The 26,657-nt window shown below is 42.9% G+C and overlaps 1 protein-coding gene across 2 annotated transcripts in view; it reads left to right on the top strand.

Moving 5' to 3' along the window:
- The first annotated feature begins 228 nt into the window (after positions 1-228).
- Positions 229-26,657, top strand: part of LOC101467844 (A-type voltage-gated potassium channel KCND2) — a 35,652-nt gene continuing 9,223 nt past the window's right edge. Inside the window, exons 1-3 of one of the 2 annotated variants that reach the window (XM_004567746.4) lie at positions 229-674; positions 982-2,168; positions 26,255-26,417. In XM_004567746.4, the coding sequence (XP_004567803.1) occupies positions 1,057-2,168; positions 26,255-26,417 (1,275 nt within the window). In that variant the 5' untranslated portion in view covers positions 229-674; positions 982-1,056. The remainder of the gene's footprint in view (positions 675-981; positions 2,169-26,254; positions 26,418-26,657) is intronic. The other variant, XM_004567747.3, reaches the window with a different exon arrangement.

Genomic DNA, 26,657 nt, shown 5'->3' with positions numbered 1-26,657 from the left:
TGCGTCGACATAAAGCCGATGTTCATTACGACCTCCATAGAAAACAAACCACTCTATCTAAGACATGTCATTATATTGGCGACATTATACAATATGCATAATATTAGAGCGGAGTAATATACGGCTGAGAGTAAGTCCCTGGTGTGCAACGAGAGGAAAAACACACAAACAAAAGCGTTAACTTGAGGTTTTGGCGATGCCGCCTACTGAGACCACCATTACGCATTGATTAGTTCCCCCCACAGTGAAGCAGCAGAGGAATTTCTGGGTGCAGATATAGGACCACTCCTCTCTCTGCATACGATTTTCTCTCCTCTCTCCACAGTCGGGGCTTGTTGGTGAGGAAGGGGGAGGATGGTCTTGCAGTCGACGAAAGGAACAGGAGTTTATTGAGGAGTAGCTGCAACGGGAGGAAAAGCCTGTGCACATGAGCCTTGCGGATGTCAAGAAGAGAAAAAAAGAAAGGCTCGCGCCTGGACAGATGACCGCTCTGTTGAAACACTGGCGCTTGAATTGTTTAACTTGTTGATGCAACGTTTTTCTACTGTTTCCCCCCCTTCTCGTCTGGGTGCAGTGACACATAGATGGGTGGCGGAATCGCAAGTATTCTCTTCCTATGATAGGTATTTATTGAACTCGCCGTGGATGCAGTTTAAAGAGAAACCTTCTTTAAGGTGGGTGTTTTTCCCCTTTTCTCTTACTCTTTCCCCCCCCCCTTTTTTTTTTTTGCTGAGACCGGGGGTAAAAGAAGAAGAAACACGCCTGCTTTTATTGATGGATGATGATCGAAATCTAATTCATATTCTGCCGCAAAGTGGGCTTCCATAACTGAACAGTTACACTGTTGATAAGGCTGTGGAGAGTGATACTGCGCATAACACCATAGAGTATCAGTAAAAGTAAATGGGCTCATGCGTTTTCTTATCACATTCTGCTCCACAAGCCTATAACCGTCACTGTCCCTATCTGTTCTTCCTGCAGATGCAATTCATCTCCGAGCCGTAGCACTGTGATAACCGGAGCAGGGTCGTTTTAAAAAAGAAACTACAGGTCAGCATGGCAGCAGGTGTAGCGGCATGGCTTCCCTTCGCCCGAGCAGCGGCCATAGGATGGATGCCCGTGGCGAGCACCCCGATGCCCATGCCTCCTCAAGACAAGAGGAAAGCCCAGGACGGACTTATTATCCTCAACGTGAGTGGGACCAAGTTTCAAACGTGGCGAACCACTTTGGAGAGGTACCCGGACACTTTGCTGGGGAGCACGGAGAGAGACTTCTTTTTCCACGAGGAGACGAACGAATACTTTTTCGACCGCGACCCTGACATCTTCAGACACATCCTCAATTTCTACCGCACGGGGAAACTACACTATCCGCGCCAAGAATGCATATCCGCGTACGACGAGGAGCTCGCGTTCTTTGGTATTATTCCCGAGATCATCGGGGACTGCTGCTACGAGGAGTACAAAGACCGAAGGCGCGAAAACGCGGAGAGGCTTCAGGATGACGAGGAGATGGACATGAACAATGACGTCACGCCAGTCAACCTGACGTTCCGGGAGTACCTGTGGCGGGCTTTTGAAAACCCCCACACCAGCACCTTGGCTCTGGTCTTCTACTATGTCACGGGGTTCTTCATTGCCATATCAGTGATGGCCAACGTGGTGGAGACGGTTCCCTGTGGGTCTTTGCCCAACAGGTCAAAGGAGATTTCCTGTGGAGACCGTTACGCTCTAGCCTTCTTTTGTTTGGACACCGCGTGCGTCATGATCTTCACGGTCGAGTACCTCCTCCGATTAATCGCGGCGCCCAGCCGGTACAAGTTCATGAAAAGTGTGATGAGCGTCATCGACGTGGTCGCCATCATGCCTTACTACATCGGCCTGGTGATGACCGACAACGACCAGGTGAGCGGTGCTTTCGTCACCCTCAGAGTCTTCCGGGTTTTTCGGATTTTCAAGTTCTCCCGGCACTCCGCTGGGCTGCGCATCTTGGGCTACACCTTGAAGAGCTGCGCCTCCGAGCTGGGCTTCCTCCTCTTTTCGCTCACCATGGCCATCATTATCTTTGCCACGGTTATGTTTTATGCGGAGAAAGGCTCCACGGCCAGCAAGTTCACCAGTATCCCCGCAGCCTTTTGGTACACCATTGTCACCATGACAACACTGGGGTAGGTGGCTGCAAAAGTCCATTAAAAAACAAAAGAAACAAACAAACAAAAAAAAAACCTTCAAGCGCTCGAGACACACCACAACTCACCAGCTCGGCTTTGTTACTGTGTCGATAAACACACATAACACACAACAATGAAAAAATTCAAAATTAATATTACTGCAATAATACCAACAATTAAACAATTATTATGTAGTAGTGTTCTCAACGAGCACTTACAATTAGCTAGTAGATCTTAATTTGCATAAAAATATTTTAGAAAATTGTAGCTGGGCCACAGGTGTGGGTCATTGAACGTATTAATGCTCAGCCAATCAGAGAGCAGGAGCAGTGTGCTTTATAGAAGCTTCCGTGGTCGATTCGCTCCCCAATCAGCGAGCCTGCCCCTCACAAGCACCTCTTATCATTCTGAGGGTAAGCTACCGTCCCTGCCGGTTTCTGAGGGTCGTTACCGAATGCCTTTCCAAAGGTTACCGCAGTGTCTTTAAAAAAGGCGCTTTTATTGTCGAGCTATAGGAGCAAACAAACTACAGCTCACTGACCACGCTCCCACATACCGCATTAACAGGCCAAATTAAAGGCAAAGCAACGTATAGGGGACACACACACACACACACACACACCTCTCCTCTCCCTGCACCGCCTCCTCTCCGCCTCTCATTCACCCTCTCTCAGCTCCCCTCTCTCCGTTTCAACAAGGTGCAGTAAATATTTGAATGCCAATTTCATGCTCGCGAACACCGCCGGTCGCAACCACGTGCTGATGTAGCATAGAATAATTAAACTCGGGTTGGACGATTACATCAAATTAATTTGTATTGATGAGCGCGCTCAGCTGCACTGTGTGGCTTGCTGTTATTATTATTATTATTGTTGTTATGAGCATTATTCCCAGTCTTCTTTGGTGATGCGCTTTCGGACCACCTCTGTGTGTTGCAAACTTTTGTCACCGTCGATATGTTTGACCTGATGCCTGCTCGCATAACAAAACAAAACAAAAATCAACAAAAAAGGTAATGCGGAGTTTAAGCAACGGGGGAATCGCAATCACACTAAAGGAAAAACACAACAACGTATACCGGTTGCTTCAGCACTCGCTGCTGCTGCTCGTATGAGGTTGAGCACAGCCGCTCAGCCAGTGTTAGTCCTCCTCTTCGCTGTTGACACAGAAATTAGGGCCCGGGTTTTAATTTCAAAATCACAACATCGCAAAGCAAACACTACAAAAACAAATTGCTTCTGGCAGTGTGTACTTGTGTGTGTGTCTGCAGCAGTGCATAAGCTGGAGCTATGTAAGGCACAGTCCTGAGAATATTAAGTTCAAAATGTATTCCTTCTTGTACTACTATCATTATTACTGTTGGTTTGAACTGACACAGGGATCTCCACATTGCGCACAACCTGATTGGGGGGGGGAATAATCCCTCTTGTTTTTGTCTTCCTTCACATCTGCATTGATGCAGCCACTCAGCACCTGAGTACCCCTCAGCTCTGCAGGCAGCATATTTTGTTATTATTATCATTATTGTAATTGTTATATAATTAAACGGTGACATTTCCCTCTATCTGTGCTCATGCTGCGGGTGACACTGAGTTAGTGGATTTTCTGTCTTCTTAATGGCATACAACTCTTCCCTCTGTGCTCACTCAATATCAGTCGAACTACCACTCACCCTCGAAATGACCAATGAGAGCATAATTAGTAATGGGCACGATCTGGTGATTGAAGCGAGCCACCTCGTACACAATGCTGCATCGGCCGTGCTTTCCATTTGGATTCAAAGCGCGGGTGAAGGGTGAGTTGTGTAAGAGGGTTCATTATTTATCTTTGGGGAGAAACAAAGATATTGCTGCATTCAGCTCGGAGTCTTTGTGTTGCTCAAGATGGATTTGAAAAAGATGTTTTTTGCCGCGAGAGAACAAAACTGAAATGTCCTTGGTAATGGGGACATCTTTGTCACTCCATTGTGATCCATGACAGCCCGGCTGACAGATTCGCAACCTGAACCGAAGCCTTACAGTGCTGCAGAATGCTGCATAGTGGACCACTGCTGGAGAGGCTGAATACTCATCAGTGTAAGACAAAGTCAGCCCCTTCTCACGATCCATCCTTGTCTTTAAAGGCGTGCTTCTGAAAAAACACATCTCATACAAGCCTACAAACCAGAGTCATGTCTACTGATACAGCGATGTAAGAAAAGCATCTGCTATATTCTTCTCCAATCACCTTCAGATGCTTATCTGATCAGGGGAAATGAGGTATTCTGATGGTATGTATCAGAGCTCAGCATGGAGAAAAATTGATCCACGTCTGACAAATAGGTATTTAGACCCATATGAATGGGGTTGTCTTTTCATTCGCTGGCAAATAAGCTATTTAGAGACTAGCGGGTGCACTACTGGCTGGAACCTCCATTTGAAGCCTTTGAAAGCATTTGATTTCATTCTGTTAGTCAATGATGCTTTATGCCTGCATGGTATCATGATGCCTTTCCACTACATATATTTTCAATTTCCCCTCACTTGCACCCCGTGGAAGTAAAGACTGTGGTGTGCGTTCTCTCCCCTGCTGATGGCCCATTGATTGTGCTTAAGCAGACGTGCAGACATTGGGAGAGCAGGGGCTCCTGTTCAGAGGCACTTGGCAGGCAGCCTGAATGAAAGGGAAGGGTGCCTGGAGACCAGCGGAGAATCAATAGCACTGTGCAGCTGCGTGTCATGCCTCTGTGTGTCTACTCCTCTGTGCCACCAAACACAGGACAAGACCCACTTATCCCTCCTTCTTTATTGAGCCTAATCTCTGTGGCTGCTTTCGGATATCCAACAAAGAGGAATCTGCTTCTGCCGTGAACTTCAAGAACTGGGTGTAAAATATGAGATTTTTATGTGCAGCTTTGCGGTATCTTTGATAACGGCAAGTGAGTCTGAGGGTATAATTTAGTGTCTTGATTTAAAATTGTTCATTTAAGCTGGTATTGCACTTTATTAGGCTGGAATCAGACATTGCAGTGTTTTCCTGCTCTTATTTTCTCTGGATGATCCACATGGTCAGGGTGAATTAGCTGCAGAGGGAGTTTTTGGTGCTTCAGATCTTTTAAGTGATTTAAGGTGTAATGGAGTGCACTGCTGAGAGCAGCTGTGAAAACGGTGGAAGCCAAGCGCAACCCACAGGGGAAGAGGAGTGGGGAGGACAGGGCTTAGTCTGGCGTAGGCTAAACCTAGACACGTTCCTCTGGACACTGGCAAACATTACCTTTGATAGACACGATAGGCTCGAGCTTCTGACTCAAACACGCAAGCCCACACACAGTTTCCATATATTGAAATGTACTCGTTGCCCGCCAAGATGCCTAGGAGGAATGGTCATTATAATTACTGATTTGTTGTGACATTTACTATGTAAATTGTCCTGCGGTGTAACAAATACGCGTGTACGCTGTAGTCACTCAACAGATGCAGAATTTATCACCATGCCGTTTGTCTGTGCTGCAGCTCCACCCACCAAATACAACCGGAACGGCTTGACAAGTGAGCCCTATAAACCTCTCAGGATAGGATTTATAAGACAGAGAAAGCAAGGTTAACAGACACGAGGGTCACTGTAGGGCCCATAAGCCAGCAGAAGTATAACCATTATCATGCTTGCCAGTTCTGACACCTCAGCCCCCTGGCGATCGAAAACTACAACGCAAAGCATCAGCTTCACGGTTTAGCGTGGTGCAGAGAGCGAAGCTTTTTGAAGTCGAAACCCTTCACCGCATGTCAAATGTAATTGAAACGTGCAGGAACAATCTGGAGGGCCTTTTACTGTATCTGTACCCAAGAGATAACAAACGCATTCTTGATGATATAGTCCTCATGCGGTTGGATAAGTTGCCGTGCCCCTGGCAGCCAATGCAGAGAATTTTCACTCTTTTTTTTCCTCTAATTCTTTTTTTTCCCCCTTCTGAGCTCGGCAGTCAGCGAGAACATTTGGTGCGTTTGATTATGTAGCGCAATTGGTGTAATTTTTGTGTTCAGTAGAATAAATTACACCACTTGCCATTGTGTATGTTATGCACATTATGAAAATCAGCAGTCCATTTTGAGCGACGTGATGTGGCGCCGTGTAAAACAGAAGTGGCTAATGTGAAATGTGTAGGCCGCCGTCAGCCTGTGGGCTCACGGCGGTCCTCCAGGTGCTTTATTGGGGAGGAGAGGTGACGCTAATACGAGGCTGGTATAATAGTCCTGAAGTGACAGGTGACTTAATGAGAGGAACCTGGCACTGAAATGTGTTCTGTGCGAGCTCCTTTCTGCCCATGCAAATGACTGCGAAATGGAGGAGTGGAAGCGAGGGGAGGGTACCAGGCAGCTTTCTTCAGAGGAGATTAAGATCATTGTGAAAGAAGGAATCCATAAAAAAAAAGTGCTAAATTGAAAACACGCAAGCCCCTGCATTTTCTTTCTCCTCTTTGTTTGCTCAAACAGTTTCACTCTGGCAGTTAGAGATTTAAAAGGGTGCTTTGAAGGTTTGAAGTGGAATGATTGATTAAAATCTTAAGGCCATTCACATATTGCATATTTATTACATCATACTCCTGTGCTTTGAAAGGTAGATGTTTCTATTTGGTTATTTGGGTGTTAAATGAGTTTTCAATTATATATATTTCACTGAAAAAAAAAATCCAGCGTCAGAAAGAAAATGCATTTGCGGTCAGTCAACCCTGAACTGAAAAACAGATTATGGCCAGCTGGTAGGTTGATGTCAGGTTACTGTGTATGTGAACTGACTCTAAAAGCAGGCATGCGTCACTGCGGATGGTCAGATTGATAAATAATCTATATGGCAAGGACAAAATGGCTGTCCCCCCCATTTGATTCGATTTCTTTGACAGCCCATCTTCGAGGCAGCCCCAATAACACTCATTCCACGAGGGGGGATTTTCATTAATTCACTTTCAATGTGCTGCACTAAGCAGGGAAATCGACTAGCATGTTCTGCACTTGGGCCTTGGTAAGGCAGTGCGAGGATATAAAATATGGCACCAGTGTCTTTTTTTTTTTCTTTTCTTTTTGCAACTCCTCAGCATTTCTTCTTTTGTATTGTGAGCAACGTACGAGATTAATGGAATTTTTCAGAACAAGATTAAAGTTGCACCGTATGAATGCGGCATCATTGCATTAGGAAATAAGGAGATATGTGAGAAAAAAAACATCACCTAGATTCCATTGTTGCTAGAAAGCATTTGTTATGCCTGATTCCACTCCCACCCGATCTTAACAGCCAAGAAACCCCGATCCAGCCTGAGTGAATGAATGAAACGAGGAAATATCGCCTGTTATGTGATTGTGTATGATCTTGAAATTTGATATGTTGTAAAAAGACATCGGATGTGTATATGTGCCACAAGATCAGAGGATCAAACAGTTTGCAAATGATAAATCCAAGCCCAACAGCTATTTCCCTCTGTGGTGCTGCATGGCTTATTTACATACTCAGCATTTACATACAGATGAAAATGGCTTGTCTGCCATGCAGACGCACATAATGCCTCCTCATCACTTTGTTGAAACGTACAACGTACTCTAAATAGATTCTTAGGTTTAATCATATATTTTACAAAGAGCTTAGCATTAGATCAATTCAGTTATCATATCAAGATCAATAAAAATGTATTCAGCACAACACACAGAGGGTGTACAATGCATTATTATTGTGATAATCCCAGAATCACCCATATCAATTAGAGGCCTTTCATTATAAAGGTGGTAATATTCACGGAGGTAATATATGTAGCAGAGGACCACTTGTCATGATTTATGAGGCTAATATATTTTCTGAGGATATCTTCACCATCTCCGACGTTGCTCATTTATTTTTTTCAGTTCTTTATTAATAAAATAACTACACGTGCGCTAAAGTGCGAGACAATTTTAATGATAAACAAGAAAATAATATTGCGTGACTTTTATGAACCAGCAAAGCGACTGCCATGTGCAAGCACAGCAATAAAGGAACAACCGGCCTGTGCGTTATTGATCCTGCTGATGATGATGTATTGATACACTAGACGAGGTAGTTTTACTTTTTGTGTGTGTGTTGTCATATTCTGTTGTGTTTCTTTGCAGCATCGTTTGCTTGTGTTTGAAGAAAGATATGACCCATATATGTTCTTAATGAGCAACCTTGACAGGAGCTGGTTACAGCAAACAACTACTGAGTGGAAGCAGTTTTCTTATTTGACACTGTCCTCCGAATAACAGTGACAGCATCGATAATTTCAGCAAGTAGCACTAAAAAAGTGAGAGAATTTTTTTTTTTTTTACTGCAATCATTTAGGTACCTTACCAAAATAGTTATTTTTACCTAAGCTGAGTGCTTATCTAACATAATCATGATTCAGAGCTAATCAAGTGATTCTTGCCAATCAACCAAACCATGCTTTAAGTGTAGCGTCGTTGCTTGCTACACCAAAACTGTTCACACATTGCACAGACCCCTTTTTATAGCTACAAGAACAGCAACTAAAAAGTTTCCCTGGAGAAAAACAGCGAGTACCACTTACTTGTTTAAAATTTCATGGTGTGGGTTTCACCATGAGGTCAACAAACTCATTATCAGCTCAATATGGTGTTGAAACAACAAAGGAATTAATTGGTATGAGCCACATGGTCACATTAACATTGCGGAGGGGGAAAAAAAAGTCACTGATAATAAACTGTTGAGTTTTACATATGCAAGCCAATGCCCTTGCACTTATTACCTTTGTGTAGCTCTCAAACTAATCAGCATACAAAGTACAAGCTGTGTTTGTTTTCATGGTGAGCTGCAACATTTTTAATGCCCACTGTTCCTATGTGAACACTGCACAGCGCCCATATTGGCATGCAACATGGAGTAGTTTGAGGGAGAAAATGTCACCTTTTTTTATTTCTTAAATTTTTAGATGCCACCGTCACTACAATAAATGTGGAACTAGCAATCATCATACTGCTTTTTCAAGACCGAACCAGCCCTCGCACCCTTCTTGACCTCAAAATCCGACGTCGCAGCACGGGCGTGGGGCGGAAGAGTTTCGCAGACGATGGCAACGATAGGCTCGCCCGTCTCTGTGAGGAGCTTGGGAGAAATGTGTTGCTCTTTGCACCCACTATTTCTCTCGAGCGTTGGGGACAGCACAGCAAACATAATATCTTGAAATGGTGCCAGCTTTTGTAATGCCAGAGTGCGAATCTCCCTCCCCCTGACATTTGTCTCTTTATCAGAAATACCCCTCAGCTAACAAGCCTACATCTGTGATCAGCAGAGATTCAGAGATTATAGCTAACAGCAACAATCAGTCTGTTGCGTGAATGAAACAGAAACAAAAAAGCATTCAAAGTCGTGCTTTGCTTTCGTGCTTTTTCTGACACTTCATTTGAAGAGCGATAGGATTTCACTGTAGATAAGGTTTTAAAAAGAAAGTGGTTCTGGTTTTAAAGCCTCTCAGCAAAACATTAACTAGGCTGAAATGAGGGAAGCACATTACCTTGACACCTACCCCAGTTTTTAAAGTATCTACTTTTAAAAGCTACACGGCATACATTCATTTGGCTGTGTCAGACTTTTATTGTACAGCAGTATGTTATGTTAACGCCATTTAATGCCATGCGTTTTGCAAAAAAGCTGAAATCAATATGGACTTTCATGTTCCCCAAACAAATGTAAGGCATGGGTTTTCATGAGTTTTTCAAGAAAACAATAAGACCTTGACGCTAGCACATTAATGGAAACTTTGTTTACAGCCATCCGTAATACCTGAACGCCTGCAGATTCGAGCGAAGTCGTGAATATTGATTCTGCCCGTTTGTCAGCCTGAACGTTTCTTCCAGCGCTTGTGAATCAACACATTATTTCATCAGAACTGAGGAATCTTGTGCCAGTTTACGCCGCCAAGATGCCACAATAAAAGCTCCTCGTGATCAATACTGATCCGGCTTGAATGAAATCCACAGTGTTCTCTGTAAGAAAAAAAGAAAAAACAGAAAGAAAACAGAGCTGTGCAAAGCTCACGAGTCTGGCTTTGACTCGAGCTGCCCATGCTAGCCACTGTTAACCCAGTTTCATTGTTGAGTCTTTGCCACAGGCTCCATAGATTATTAGTTTCTGTATGCAGCATGAATGATAAGAGGCTATGTCCCATTTCAGTTTAGGTATAAAGAGCTTCCTCCTGTCTGCCTGGCAGGGAGGTCCTGCTGAGATGAGGGATGTCAGCCTGTCACCCTGACACATGGCAGCTGTTTCCTGCCTGCCCCAGCTACTATAAATAGCTAAATATATCACCTAATGTAGGCCATTTGGTCAAACAGAAACTAAACAGGGCATGAGCTCTGGGCCTATATGTTTCCCTTTCACCTCAAACGAATTTCTCATGCACGGTGGTGACACCAAATCTTCACCGTTTTATCCTTCTGTGACTATCTCCTTCCTGTCCAACGTGGATTGATGACATATTAGGTTGCGATTTTGCAGCGCCATCACTTTACGTCAGGTTCGGAGCTTCAGCTGAGCGAATGCACGCTCAAAAATCTTTAAAGAACAATTGTGTACAGGTTTCATTAGTATTCTTCTATAATTTTAACATTTTGATGAGATATTGTAGAGCTAAAATCCTGAGGCAGTAAATAAAGGCAGTCTGAATGATCCCGGCGCAATAGGCCTGCAATAAGGATCAGCTTGTGACTATTATAGTGTTTCATTGTGTGATTATTATTTTTTTAATGTCTCAGAAAGGTGTTGTTTTAGCTCATCAACATTTCAGTCACACACAACGCTGCGACACAATTAAATTACCACAAACTACGGTCTGCAGAAAGAGTGTTAAATCAACTCTTTGCTGTCACATTCTCGAGAACCGAGCATTAAATCTTCACAGAGGGAACCGGCGATGCTGGTTCATTGTGCCCACCCACCGTAAACTCAGAGCAGCTACACGACCGGCGGAAAGCAGCACATATCAGTGTCAGTCTCTTGTGTGTATTGAGTGTAATTTACTGTCCCACTGTGATAAAGCATAGTATTTTCCTTCCAGGTTTCTGTATAAACAGCTAGAAGCAGAAGTTGTTTAAGCCAATTTACTGGCATGGCTTCATGAATGGCAAAGCTGATCTGTAAGTCAGTGCGCCACTTTAGTCACATCTACAGTTGCAAGAAAAAGTTTGGGAATTGGCTTTAAAATTAATCTGCTTTTGCTGTGAATTCTGATCATTTATTTTCACAACACAAAAAACACAGTCCAACTGAACTAATGACACACAAACTGTTTAATGAACACAATGAAGAATTGCAGTGAACGGAAGTGCATCGTGGCCAAAAGCTTTGGCAGAGGCACCACTGCCACAATCAAAATCTTGCTTTTGTTTGCCACTAAAAGATTTTGTTGAAACTTATAAAAACTCTTATGATTGCTCCTCACTATATCAGAGAAATAACAAAACTTTAGTAGCAAAGTGCATGAAAAACAACATTTGTACCACCCCAACAAAAATAAAGCTCTCGTGCACCACTGTATTTCTACAAGAAATTACTTTTGAAAGGTGTTCCAAAAAAAGGAAATGACATTGGAATTGTGTGTTGCAAACTCATCCCTACATTTATTTTCTAGCACATGTATGGAGGGATTTGAAATCTAATACAGAAATCCATGAACTGTTTCAAAAATGGACTTTCCCATTACTTTACCAGGGGGAAGGATTAGAAAAGTGCAGGAGCACCTTGTGGACCTAATGGACCTTAAGGATGAGCGAGTGTATTTTTAATTAAGATATTTTTGACTTATTATTTGATTTATTCTCGTCTTTTTTATAGAGCAAACACTTTATTTTATTGTGTGTGTGAACCGCTGACCAACACTGATGCATTTCCTTCAGGATCAATAAAGTTTTATGATGAAATGAAAAGAAAAATAGCTGCAATATCCAGATATGAGCGTCCTGACATGCTACTGTAAAACGGTGACATTACTTAACACCAGCATGTTGGTACTGCAGGTTTGAGCACGTAGTCTGTTCAAAGCAACCATATGTTTGACTACAGCCTCACAGTGCTTGTGTTGCTGTAGAAGTATTCCGATTTTTGTAATCCAATTACACCCTGTTACTTTGTTTTGTTAAAATATATAACTATAACTATTCAATACTAAGACCCCTTAATTTTCTCAAATATCACACTGAAGGAGTTTCACGTCTGATTGCTTTGACATCAGTGTTACAGGATATCTTGTTAGAGAAATGTATTCAGCTGTATTTTCTCTGGCTATCTCCTTGATTAATTCACATTTTACTGAATCACTGTGCTGAGCATTACTTAAAGCGCCCATGCGGGATGTCTGTGTTCCCCTGATAATGTGTCACCTGCTACAGCACAGAACAACTTGGGGCGAATTCATCGACTTCTGGAGAAAGAAATCGGCGGTGAAAGTGATCGCTGATCGTTGTCTGCCCAAAAAACTTATTATTGCCCAGTTAATATCAAGTCCACAGATGCATAACCATCTATCACTTGGATGTGTCTAATGAATGATTTTTGGGCAGTGATTCAGAGAAAACACTGTCGGTTAGAGGTGCGTGAGCACAGCGGCTTAGGCTGACACTTTTTGCTTAACTGGGTGCATTATGTTATCCATATAATAGATAGAATTATACAGATCTTTTGAAAAGGACGACTTTGTGTTATCCTCTGAACATGTAGTTCAAACAAAGTATTTCTGTGTAGAAGAACAGAGTACTTCTTAATCATTGGGGGGAAAAAAGCTTGATTCTTAGCCCACAGTTTAAGCCCCTATTTTAGTGATTACATGCCTCACAGGGGACGCTAGGCAGAAAACTAATAAGGTCAAACAAGGCAGACATATTAAAGGTCCAAAAGGAGAGAGGGAGAGAAATTCCAATCCTATCTTGCCTATCAGTGCCTTCTGATGTTTTGCTGGTTGGATTTCTTGGATGTAAAAACAACAATACTCGAAAGCGCTATTTGAAAAGGGATAGACGGTAGCTACTGTAGATTGTTCTGCTTGTCTGGGTGTTACTGCAGTGTGGGTCCAGCTCCCATCTAGAGGATTTCCTGCCTGTGAATCTTGTTGCAGGTGTCCTACACAGGAGTATCTCAGTTAAGGACTGCATTTCCATGTGGGGGATTTTCATCTTTTTTTTTTCCTTTTTCAAAGGTATTAGTGGGAAATCGTAAACAGTTGATGATTATTTGTATTTTCCTCTTAGCCAATTGTCTGTAATCCCACGAAGGAGCTTAAGAGTTAGATTTCTGGCATACACTCTCTTATCTTTACACAACCAACACAGACAAATGGAATGTATCTCACTTTGACTGAGGCCAAAAGGCAAAGTGAGTTGTGCAGAGGAAAAAAAAGCTGCCCAGATAGTTAACCTTAATAAAGGCAGACACTGCAGTCAATTCCAGAACCAGCTCAGCCTTATTTAATTGCACACATATGCGTCTCACAGTATTTTCACTGGCAATGTATTATATGGTGAAATCTGTGGTAGACTGTCCTCTGGAGGTCGCAGGACAATCATACCCGAGCTTTCACGTAAACTGATCCAGCATCAAAGTGTCAGATGTGACATTCAGTAACCTCCAAAGGAAACACGGTCTCATTTTGAATCCAAAAATTCCATTTTACATGGATTTAACTGCAGTTTCTTTCCCCGAGATTTTTGCGCACATATGTCAGAGACAGAAAACAAGCTGCGCTGCTGTTGTTTCAACTCCCATCGTCTTTTCTATGAAATGGCATCCATCAAAGTTAATGGGCTGTAATCATCACCACAAATACACTGTCACACGTTCCACTGCTCGCTCCTGAGTATTCAACTCCCAGTCAATGGGATGTAAAGAGTGACAAGCATGAGGAACACAATTTCCCATATCATTAACGGCTCCGAGTGAGAATTGGAAAAGAATCCACCCACCGCCCCCAAAAAAGTTTTGCCTATTCTTCAGATTTAGATTCTGTTTGCTCAACCTCTTCTGGGACTGCAGAGGAGAAACATTTATTAGATGCATATGTGACAAACAGTCAATACTACTGACGCCGTTTTTCAGGCACCCATCCACATTGTCATCTGGTGAAATAATTCTTATTAAAGTATGTCACTTGTTACTGACAGATCTGCTGCGTGCTAGATAGATTAATTTCCCAAGAAGCCAACTCTGCCAGCTTCCAATCAGAGTTCAGCGCATCACGTAGATCTACTTATCTCCAGGCAGTATGCTGCTGGACTGATCATACATCATACAGGTTTATACACACACACACACACACACACACACACACACACACACACACACACACACACATACACACACACACTACTCTTTCAGTGCCTGCTATGGCAGAGCTCCAAGAAGAGCGTCCCTCCTGTATTTGCGTGTTTGATAGGATGGTTTAGCTAAAGCATCCCCAGAAGACAATTTGTAGACCTCAACAGATGGAGAAGTCCAATTAGAAAGTGGGAAAAATGAGAGATGAATGTCCCTGCTCTTTCTCTCCCGGGACAGACAGCTTTTCTTTCAGCACAGGTATTAAAACCAACACGTGTCGGAGGGAAAACATCACAAAAAAAAAGAGAAATAAAGGATAACGAGGCTGGGATTTGATTTCTTAACATGACACAGTCAAAAAAGTAGCCACCGAATATGATACAGTTTGCTCGCGCCACATCTACAATATGTATAAATGTCTCCTTATGTTGTCTGATTCTTCAAGGGCAAACATCCCACATAGCAATTGCCTTGCCATTAGCCAAGACCAAAAAAAGGAGAAAGAATGAAAAAGTGCTTAAATATAGCAACCCCCCTGGGATAGTAGAAGGAAGGGAGTGCTGTGGTGTGATTAAAACGAATAACCTTCATTCAGTCACGTTTGTTAACGGTACATTTGAATGTGCTGTCTGTGGTGGGGGCCAAAGCTGTGCCTTTATCTGCCTTGTCCTCCAAGTTTGAACATCATTATTCACCAGGAAGCTCGTCCTCAGCGCTGGCAAAGATGCCGAAGTTATAAATAATGGGAGTTGTGTCATCAAGCACGCGTTGGGCCTAGGTCGGTTTAATTCTGGCTTTTAGCCACCCCTGCTGTTAATGCAGACATCGCAATAAACCTGTTGATGACTGATAGATTGTGTGGATGCAAGACCAATTTTCACTGGCAAAATGACCTTTTGCTTGTGTTGTTGTTGTCGCCACGGCCCCCGAGTTATTACTTTTCATGTCATTTTTTGATTTGACAGGAGAAGTCTCGAGGAGTGAAATGGAAAAAGTAATGATGTCCCCATGTGCGTGATGTAGCGTGGTGCAGGTGGGGCGATGGTAGATAGGGCCGCAGCTAGTAGCTCTGCTCTGCCCCGGGGGCCAGTCTGCAGCTGTTAGGAGAGCTTCAGCTCTTCCCAATTCTTCCCTGCAGGTTCTCGCTGCTTCCTTGGTACTCGCTGTTATCTGGGCTCGCTGCTGTCGCTGGTCTGGCTGCCGTCCACACTCTCTGGGAGAGAGCGCGCTCAGTACATTTTTACGCTTCGCCACTCTTTCCGTCTCATTCCAACCTCGGCTATTCCTCTCACTTTTACTGTGAGATTTTGAAGTGTCCCTTTGAACTGGCGACTGCTCCTATATTTATATATACATATATAATTTTTAACAGCTGTATTTTTCTACCTTGATATTTATTTCAAAGACAATGCTCCATTGGCACAGGCCATTTACGCCCTGAGTACTGTAACTACTTACAAAGCATCCTGAATGTATGTATAGTCTTGTGTATACAGGAAGTGAACCGATATATGAGAGGCTGCAGCTGTTTGGTGCAAAAAGCTGATACAGACAATTTAAAGTTGCAGCTCAAACAGAATACAGAACTTTTTTTTAAAGCCTGAGGACAATTGATTCTCTTCCTCAACACGTATTATCCTGCAACTTTTTTCGTGTTATTTATTTATTTAGCCTACCTTCAGTCTTTTTCTTTTAACCATTTGTTATGACGTTAACATGCCCGCAGCTAAAGACCAAAATTCATTTTTCGACTTGATTCATGAGTAACCCTTTAAGCCAGTCCATTGGTTAGCTTGTCTGGAGCTTTTAACACCACAATTTTCATCATTTGTCATAACGATGAATCAATTGACACGTCAGCTGACTACTTTGGATGTCAGCTTCTCAAATGGGCAGCTTTTATTTGTCTTCTGTAATTGGAAATCGAATAACCTTTGAGTTTGAAATGGTGGATCGCCACATCACCTTCAGCTCTGCTATATTGTGACGGGCATTTCCAATTTGTTTTTTTAATTCAATAGTTTAAACAGCTGCTGAATTAATGGCCTACTCGTTTTTGTATTACATGTGCAGTTGTGAGGCATTCGACGGGCGACTGTTTCATTAAACCTTTCAAACCCCATTCTACTCTGGCTTTATCTTATAGTACAGATAACCCTGATGACACTGCTGTGACATAGTCAGGGGTTATATATACACCAGATAAACCTCCTTTGAGATCCACAGAAAAAATTACACAGCTGTTTTTACAAGTAGCTCTCCTCCTTATAAAACTGATCTTTGTCTGGAAAATTGATGGAGTACCCTTATGTCATCTAAAAAACCCCAAAACACCCCCCCCCCCCCCCCCTACCCTTTAAAGTGATGAACTGATACATAATGAAACTTGTAAATGCAGACCTAAAGGGACATATAGCCCAAAAAAGAGCTATACATCTTTACCTCTGCCTGGTGACGCTGTACTCTCCTGTTAAATGAGCAGATTTTTTTAGATAACGTAGCTTGTGAATGCACACTCTGCAAAGTCAGGGCAAAAGGGGCCATTTGGTGGAGGAAGCTGATATCCAGCGGCTGCTCTGCGTGGAATCGCACATCAAAGTTAATCTTGTGCCGTCTGCTCTGGCGGCGCCACGGAGCACTAATCTGCTGTCAGCGTGATGAGGCTCCTGGACCAGTTCCCCTTTCCAACACAGAGGCACTAATCCACAAGACCTTTCACGTTTTTTTTCTCCGCTTCATCACCTGACCAGACAACAAAGGTCACAAGGTTCCCTTTGAAATCTCGTCTGGTCAATACTAGCTGAGCATCGCCACTGGTTTTGGTGTTTATTGTGTTTCAGTTTAAGGAAAGCTGGTTTTGGTGCATTTTGCCTTTAAGAGCCACATCTTACTTTGAAGTGTACTTTTTTTTCTACTTTAGACTGGAAAAAACACAAGTATTAATGCGGCGAATGCCACGAACACAGCAACCGCTGTCATTACTGCTAGTTTTTCCTTAATTGATCATCTTAAGAAATTCAGTTTTCACCTTTAACCCTGCCTCCGGCATTTAGATTCCGGAGGTGAGGTAACTTGCTGCCAGTTCAATGAAAGCTTTCGGCGTTCAAGAAAATGCCACTGCTCTTTTGCCAGCATTCAGATTAACCTACGATGAATACAGAACGAGTTCATTAGCATAATCGCTTGAGTGTCTGATGATTTCATTTTTATTATCACGTTCCCTTATAATCCATAGCTCTGTCGCCCCTTCGTGCTTTCAGCCCAGTCTTTCATGTTCCTTTGCCCTCCCCATTCAGTCACGAAGGAGTGTAATTGCATTATCAAAGTATTATACCGACGTTGTGGAATATATTTTTAGCCCTTGGCTTTCTGGAATGATGTAAGGCGGATGGGCAGAAATATAAACATGCAATGACAAATTAAGATTCTGAGCAATGTTTGAGTTGGCTTACCTTGGTTTCATCATGTCCAGACTGATTAAAGCATCTCTCAGGCCTCGCTTTAATAGCCACAAATCATAATTCTCATATTTACACGGTGGCATGCTATTTTTCTTGGTCCAGGTCAACACTCAACCCTCTTAAAACTTTTAATAATACAAAACAGCCTTTCATTTAGTTATCGAAAGCAATTGGCACAAGGAAATGGTTGTAATTATGACCATAAGGAGCTCAAGTGGGCCTAGAGGTGACTCGGCATATACAGTAATGGGGGGAAAAGGGCGCTTTTTTGCATAGTACTGCGCTTGTTTCTCAAGTGTCAGCAGGTGTAGACTGGAGACTGGAGAGGAGCAGAAGAAAAGAAAAATGTCAAGCAGGGCTGTGCTAGCACTGCATGATAATAGAAAAGGAGGAGAAAAAGAAAGTGAATGAAGCGTTTCATCTCCAACTCATAGTTAGAGGCAGGCAGGTCCAGGCAGAGGAAGGGTGAGTCAAAGTCAGGAGCGGAAGAGCGGTAAAGAGGAAAGCTTTTTATCATCCCTGACTCTTAAGAAGATCTCCCAAATGAGAGAGGGCGTGCATGCTAATGTCAAAGCCGCGGTGATAACTAGCTGCCTGGTTTTGCAGGGTGAGGGTTAAGCTGGGATTTGCAGGGCTGAGGGAATACATGTTTGATATGTGAGCGAGAGAGAGAGCTGAGGTGCCTTTGCCAGAGCCATACGTGAGGGATTATTTTATATGGTTTATCTGTGTCTTCGTGGTTCGAAGAGAGGAATTTTGCCGCTCTTTATTAGGTCTGTGTGGTTCCTGAGACTCTGAGGTGAACATTCAGCTGGAGGATCAAAGTTATATAGACACTGCAGCACCACAAAAGCTTTCATTTACTATGCGTTAACACTGACTGGCACGCAGCCACACATTCTTGCTCCCACAAACTTCACATCCCAACCTTTGGCTCCACTCGTCAGCTTTCACAAATCTGCAGAGACCGGATCTCAGCTGGGTTGTGAAAATCATAAAAAATGATCTCGCGCATCTGCTCCACACTTCTTTTTTTTAAATTTGATTTTTTTCCCTGCATTTCAGCAAACAGCCAGAACAATGCAGCCTTTGCATTACTGCCTGCAGAGACTGCGACAGGCACCTATCACAAAGTTGTCCTTCCCTGTAGCTATTGTTTGCAGTTACTCATACCTGAGCACCCTGTTTTTCCTACCGCATGCATAACACCAGGCAGTGCGGTCCTCTGGTCCTCCCCTATCTGTGCTTCCTTCTCCCCATTATGTTGTGTAGTTCTGCCAGCCTCTCCTTCTTTCCCTTATCACCTGCAGTGAAAATCTAGCGGGCTAATCCCAGTGCCTGTGGGATTCCCCTCTCTATAATGATGTATATCTGAGGGATAGCATCAGAGCAGAGTCCTATCAGCCCACACACTCTTAATCCCATCAGTCTGTGGTGTCCAAACCCAGGAGAGGGAGCATTTTGAATGTTGTGCTCCCGGCCTCTTGCCAGAGATGCGGTGCAGAACATCAGGAATGATATGTTGTGTTCAGGGATCATGCTGGAGATCATGTTCATTTATTGTGTGTCAGACTGTTGAACCCTTGTGGTGTGTCTCCCAGCATTGCAGTGGTACATACTGTAGGTGTGCTAGCGTGTATTGAGTGCGAGCCTCCAAAGATTGTGCCAGTCTATCTGGCAATTACAAAGATTTAATTTGTACTGTTTTGCAGTCTGTTCGTGGTGGAAATAGATAAATACAAAATGTCCTTAATATTTTTAATTTATTTTAAACACGAAACAGATGCACATTTGGTGCATCAATGATATAAATTTATGAGCGCGAGAGAGAGGGAGTTTTCTTTCATTCTGCTACCTTCACTTGCCCTTGTATATCTGTACATACAAGAATGTCTATCCAGCTTCGATTTTCTTACTACATGGTCAGATTTACTACCTACTGGCACATAAAAGAATGGCCGACTGGTCAGCTCATTTGTGTTTTTAGAAACAAACATTTAATGAAGGCTCTTAATATGACATAAGCACCCTTACAACCTCTCAGTAACCCATGAATCTTGCAGTCTTCACAAATACAATGTCAGAGAATCTATATCCTCTTGTCACTCATGTTCATATGCCTTGTATGACATCCAGGCAGTGTAATCTATTTTCCTCAAATTCTCGATTCGTAGTTCATAGTATGATAGAGTTCTGGAGGAAAATTACTTTTTTCTTTTTGTTGTGGGGGATGGGTGGGTGGGGGGGTAACATCTATTATTTAACTGTCAGCACGGATGAATATTGTGCTCTTTCAGCCTCATGGAGAAGGTACAGAGAGCAGTATTGTTGTGCAGCATTGCTCCATTTGCTCCTTGTCATGACTTGTAAAAGAAATGGAGACTGTTTCAACTGGTCAGGCTAATATCTGGAAGAGTCTGTGTTAAGTCCTTAGAGAAGATTTTAATGTTGCGTCCACTCTGACACTTTAATCTCTGTGGTACGTTTCACAGCACTGCCCACAAGAGATGTCTTCACTTCAAGAGCGCCTAATACTTCCTGACCTTGCCACTGTCCCGTTGTCCCCGCACAGTTTTATTGCCTCTCGCTGTCATTATCAACTTCTGATTGGTACAGTCGGTGACAGTATCAGAGTTTCACTATAATTGACAGGATTTGGTCTCACAGGTTTGGAGGGCTTGTCTGCACTGTAGAAACCACTGAACTGTGAAACGGAGCCAGTGAATTACCTCTGGAAGCATGATGGGGAGTCGGTGCGCCATGAGATGTTCGGTGAAGGTCAAACAGAAAATTGTGCATTCCCAGAATGATCAAAGACGTGTTGAGGAGACTTGATTCACAATGCACGGTGGGAGTTTACCAGTCTAAGAAAATGTAGAGTAAAAGTGGCTCACCTGCACATAATTGCTTGATAAAAGTCCTTTTTTTTTAATATAATATATGAAAGCCTTGTTTTAGCACAGTAAGCTCATTGTGACTTTCCGAGCATAAAAGACAAATGCTGAGTGGGATGTGAAGTTAAATCAGTCTCAGGGAAGAAAATGAGACCGAAATTAATTTGAGATTCAGATTTTCAGATTGCAGGTCCCTTTGTAATTATTGCTATAAAACAACATGCATAGATGGCGCACAAGATAAGGACAGTGTGCTTAACTCATCTGTATTCTAATCAGCTGATGAATCAAAATGGTTAATAATTAAATTAGTTTCATTCCACTGCTTCTCACTGAAATATCTAATTGGAGTAGATCAAAGTGTGGTTTGATGAAAGTGAGATTTAATGTCTTTACCATGAAGGATTTAATAGGATGTCACCTCACAGTCCAGCAGTTTCACTATCTTAATCATAGGATTCTTCTTCCTTTGAACACCTTGACCTTGATCGCTTATCGGCACAGGCGAACACTGTGAGGCTTTTTGAACGTTAGATATTCACTTTGCTTTGATTAATGCACTTTACTATAGTCACTTGTGCAGTGTGTGAGCTAGTTTCGTACTAAAATCCACAAAAAGGAGGGTAGGAAGACCGCGACAGAGGCGCCGCTGGGCGACTGGTCTTCGATGCTGTTGACGAAGCCTCTGAAAGATCTGCCGCACCCCTCCTTGAATCCTAATTGTCAGCACTGGTAAGCTGTTGGCAGTAATCACAACTGGAATGTGAGTTGTTGGGACAGCAGTGTGATTACTTCAGGCCTCTGTGCTTATTTCAGAAACCTGAGCTTATGCTCGCTTAAAGTAGGGATTTGTAATTTCTATCAGCCACCAAACCCTATTTGTGTGCTGCAGACAGAGTGGTACAAATGACCAGAAAAGGCCATTCAGGCATAGTTTATTACCTGAAAAGGTTCATTTCATTTAGTTTAATCTTTAGGGGGAAAAAACGAACCTGCCCTGTCTCTGAAAAGAGAAATAAACAAATGACGTGTCTGCAATGTCATCCAGATATCTTTTTTTTTTCACTTCCCACTAACCAGATGGCAGTCAGATTTCAGACACAGGGTTCTGGAAGACAATCAAGGAACAAGATTGCTTTTTTAGGAAGGAGGATTGGTTTAACTATATGTCAAATTAAAGGCCCTACGCACACACATATACACACAAACAAGCGTCTGTTTTGACTGTGTGTCAGTTCCTGTGTATCCAAGCGTGTCCCTGTTTTTAGGTGTTGGCGCTAGCTGTGAGGCGGTGAGGTCATGTACAGAAGTGTCTCAGAGCACCCCTGATGGAATACCGCACTGCTTTTAAGGTCAACTGCACAAACTCTGCCACGCAGGTTGATACAGGGACTCATGAATGTTTGATTGGTCTATTATCCAAAGCCAGGTGAGGACATTCATCCCCCCGTTTCTAGAATTCAAATATTCCTTTGAGTCTGACATTTCTCCTACAGTCTGAGGCAACCCCGCGGTTTCACTCTCTCTCGGCGCGCCGAGCTTCATCTGCAATGCTGTCATCTCGCTGTCGGACAATTCTACAGAATGCGTTGTTTTTAAAGGCCGGCGCCAGCGCGAGCACGGTATGGTTTTAGGTGGGTGGAAGTGGGGAATTGATATTCAGTCATCTCGACATTCCTCTTCATCCTCTGCAGTGAGGATAAGAATCCGGTCATCCGTCTTTGTGTCTCACCCGTGTCAGCTTAGGGTAGCAGGGGTAGCAAATGTGAGTACCTGGTACTTAGAGACAACAAGAACAAAGTAGGAACATTACTTTAATCTGCAGCTGCTGTTAATTCCTACCTCTGCCATCATCCATGAGGCTTTGTGTATCTCAGCTTTCCCTTATGAACAATCCATCACTGTTACTGTTTCTCTCCAGAGTGCGCTTGCTGCTTTCCTTTCTCATCTGCTCGCTGCTAGGCTTTCCTTCCAAAAGAAGACAGTCACTGCAACACACTGTATTCCACAACAGACGTGCCTGCATCACTCCACTCGCCGCAGTAAAGTACATGCGAGGGAATGCTGTCTTCCATTTTTTTATGGATCTCTTAATAGGCTCTCAGCAGCACATCCAGAACCTATAATTGACACCTGCTTTCAGTCATTGTCTGCCATTAGATAGGAAAATGACTTGACCTGTAATGAACTGCAAAACTAATGACATCTGTGCGAGATTAGTCAACTTGAAAGCAAACTGTTGTACATGAAGTCCCATCAAGCGTGATATTAAAATGTCCACTTTTACATCTTTCCGCCCGAGCTCTGTAAAAGCCCAGACTGTTGGGCCCAACATGATGGAAACCTGAAGCTAATGACTCAAGCAGACGTCTGTGGGCATTAGACAACTTCATTTATGAAATAATCAACCTCCCGTGTAGCGATACATTCACATTACCCTGCCTCACTTGAGAGACGGACTACTGTCACAGCCACTGAGCAATGCTGATGTTCCTTCCTACCTGCATTCATCTTACTCTCGGGAGGTAATGGTCTACTCAGGTCATTTGCGCATTAGGGTCTCACTCATTCATCTCACCCACCTGCGAACGTGTGAATTGCCGGTCCTCTGCAGCACACGGAGAGATGTTTAGATGACACGGAAAACATACGTGCCCTGAATCATTCATTTTAAGTCCCAGTGCTGCTGGTGGCCTAGCATGTCAGCACAGAGCCGCTTGTGAATATGCAGATTATGCTCATACGAATGAATTTGCAGATTTTTTCCCTGGATCTGTTAATTGCCTTGGAGACATCGGGATTTTCTATTTGATAAAGTAATAATCTTGAAAAGTAATCAGATGTGCATGTGGCTACAGGATGTCACTGTGTTTGCAGCTAAATGTTTGAATTGGATTGAATTGTCTTTATTGTCCCAGGGGGGACTATCTGGTAGTCTATGCAACCCACACATGTCATAAATGAATGAGGAAAAAAAACATAAATTCATATATAATATACTACATTGGATGCATTTGTAATAAACTAGCAGTGAGCTGGTAAAGCACTAGAAAAAATGTTATTTACATAAAATCCATCGTCCATACAAAAATCCATATTGAAATGTGTATATAGTAGCAGGGGCTACAGCTTGTTTAACCACCCAGCAAACACAAAAATGATCTGATCTTTTTCCAGCATTTCCTCCTGAGTGCTAGGGGCAGCCATTATAGCCTCAACCTTATATCACAATGTTTGAAGAAACTTTACAATGAGGACACATTTTCACTGATGACACATTACCTAGTTTGAAGTGTGAATCTATTGCAAGTCAAATGCAAAGGTAACATTTTCCCAGGAAAATTCAAGTATAAATAACTTCTCAGTAGCTGCACAATGTTGTCGCCTTATAAAACTGAAAGATGTTTCCTACCTGGGATGTTGTATCTTAGATCCAGCTTTTTAACCACCCTGTTTATCCACCTGTAATCGCATCAGTAATTTCCGTCCACCATTTGCTCTTCCCGTCACATGGAGTGAAACTAGCAAGTCCTCTCCCGAAGCTCGGTGGAGTCATTTGTTTACATGTGTTTTGCACATCACCAGCTGCTAGCATCTCCTCCTTGTAGCCTGTTTGTAATAGACGGCGTGTTTGTGCCTCATGAGGTGAATTGAATTTATCGTTTCCACATTTAGTGGAGACAGTTTTCTAGCGTGTTTTACAAAGCACTGTGATTTGTTAGAGGTTGTTAAAGTAGCTCCCATTTTAGGCTTCAGGCAACGGGGACTTTTTTCCAAATTCGTTATGAAAAAAGTCGCCGTCCACATGCAAAAAATTATCTCATGCATACCAAAAGAACAAGTGGTAATATAACCTTAACCGTAAAGAAATGTTGGCCAATTAAAAGTCCACAAACAATAAAGCGAGATTTCTACTTTCCGTGCACACGATTTCTGCTTGGGCCCCATAACATAAATTTCATCATCAAACATTGAGTATGAGGTTGTCCAAATTTTGTGACAGCGCAGATAATTTAGATAACAGTACACCAACTACGCACGCGCCCAGGCAGTGGACTTTAAAGAAGTATAATAAGAACTACAACTCGGCCGTCCAGCTATCTGTGTCCGTGTCCGCAATCAAGCATAACCCAGGCTCAACACGGCGCACAGTCCAACATCAAAAAAGGAAATAAAGCTGCACACCTTTAACATTGTGAGACAAAATCCACGTTTTATTCGACCACATGTTAAAAATAGAAACTGAGGTTTTTAAAACCTTCACTGTGGCAGTTTTTCAAAAGCTCGTGAACATATTAGCCTCAGACATGCCTGGGATTGTATTGCAAATTTTTTACATTTTGCGATATCATTTTATAACAGTGTTTATGAATGACCTGAATTACCTTTGTTGCACATGTTGGCATTAAATCAAATTTTGTCATCAAAATAGGAGCATATAATGGCCTAGTATCTCCAAAGCTATGTCTTTTATAAAACAGGTGAAAAGACAACAAAGTTTCAGGGAAAGTCAGGAAGTGTCTCTCTTCTTCAGTTTGGTATCCTTGGTTTTAGTGCTTACCGTAGTAAGTGGTGCTGAGGGTGCCTGCTAAAGTAAAGAAAACGAGGTGACGAAAACAGTTTGATTTCAGGTTTGCCTTGAACAGAGACGGATTTGGCTTTCTAGCAGAAGACAGGCACGTTAATTTGATGGGACTGGGGATGAGTCAGTCCAACCTGACAGAAGCGCAGCCTTTAATCTGTTGAATGCAGCCTGTTCACCATTGAAAAATGACATGCTTTAATTGTGCTCAGGTATACCATGAAACATTCCTCATCAGTGTCATGCATGTGTGCCAGAAAAGCTCTTTTCTCCTTGTGTTGAATTTTTGGGTTCCCTTTGCGTCTCCATATTCCATTTTAATGTGGGAATAAGAACAAAACACACCGGTGGCTGTCGCCGAGGACCACAGACTTAATCGATCTCTCCGGGGTTCGGCATCACACTGCTCCCTTCCCCTTTTTGCTTTTACTCAACGTGATACTACTCGCTGTATCTTTCACAAGCTGTTTGGCTAACAGAGGTCACGGAGGATATGTAGCGCATTTGGTCACGACGTGAAAGCATTAGCCGATGCCAGCAGGTGTGTAATTATATATGAAACAGTGTTTTAAAAGAGGAACATCGCAATGGCGTGTAGAAACTAGGCTGGGGAGAGGTGACATCAGAGGGAGTCCTATTTATTCTTCGCCCACTTCAAATGTGTGACTTTTTATTTGAAGGTGTGAAATATCCCAAGGTCACCGTAACTATCTTCAAGACTATTAAAAATACCGTTAGGCACACGCAACAACTTGACATGCTAAATAAACCTCCTGAGTGGAAGATTTTCCCTGTTTGTGTTCCTACCCAGTGTGCTCACTCTTATCTGTTTTGTGTGTGTTTCAGGTACGGTGACATGGTGCCAAAAACAATCGTAGGGAAGGTGTTTGGGTCCATATGCTCTCTGAGTGGGGTGCTGGTCATTGCCTTGCCTGTCCCTGTCATAGTGTCAAACTTCAGCCGTATCTACCACCAAAGCCAGCGGGCAGAGAAACGACGAGCACAGAGGGTATTGGCTCCCCGCCTTCCCCGTTCCTTTGCCACTGTCTTCCTTTTCCCCCTATCTGTCTTTATTTTGCTTCTATCTGCCCTCTTTTTTCTCCCCCTCTTCTCTGTCCCTGTCTTATCCGCATGTAACAGAATGACAGGGCAAACGCTATCTTCCAGAATATTAATCTTTTATTGTGCTTCTGCGTATTGTGTGTCTATTGAGCGTATGTGTGTATTGACTTGCTTAAGTATATTTCGG

The sequence above is a fragment of the Maylandia zebra genome, linkage group LG7, assembly GCF_041146795.1.
Source record: "Maylandia zebra isolate NMK-2024a linkage group LG7, Mzebra_GT3a, whole genome shotgun sequence".
Classification (NCBI taxonomy): domain Eukaryota; kingdom Metazoa; phylum Chordata; class Actinopteri; order Cichliformes; family Cichlidae; genus Maylandia; species Maylandia zebra.
This window is presented reverse-complemented; position numbering and strand designations above follow the sequence as displayed.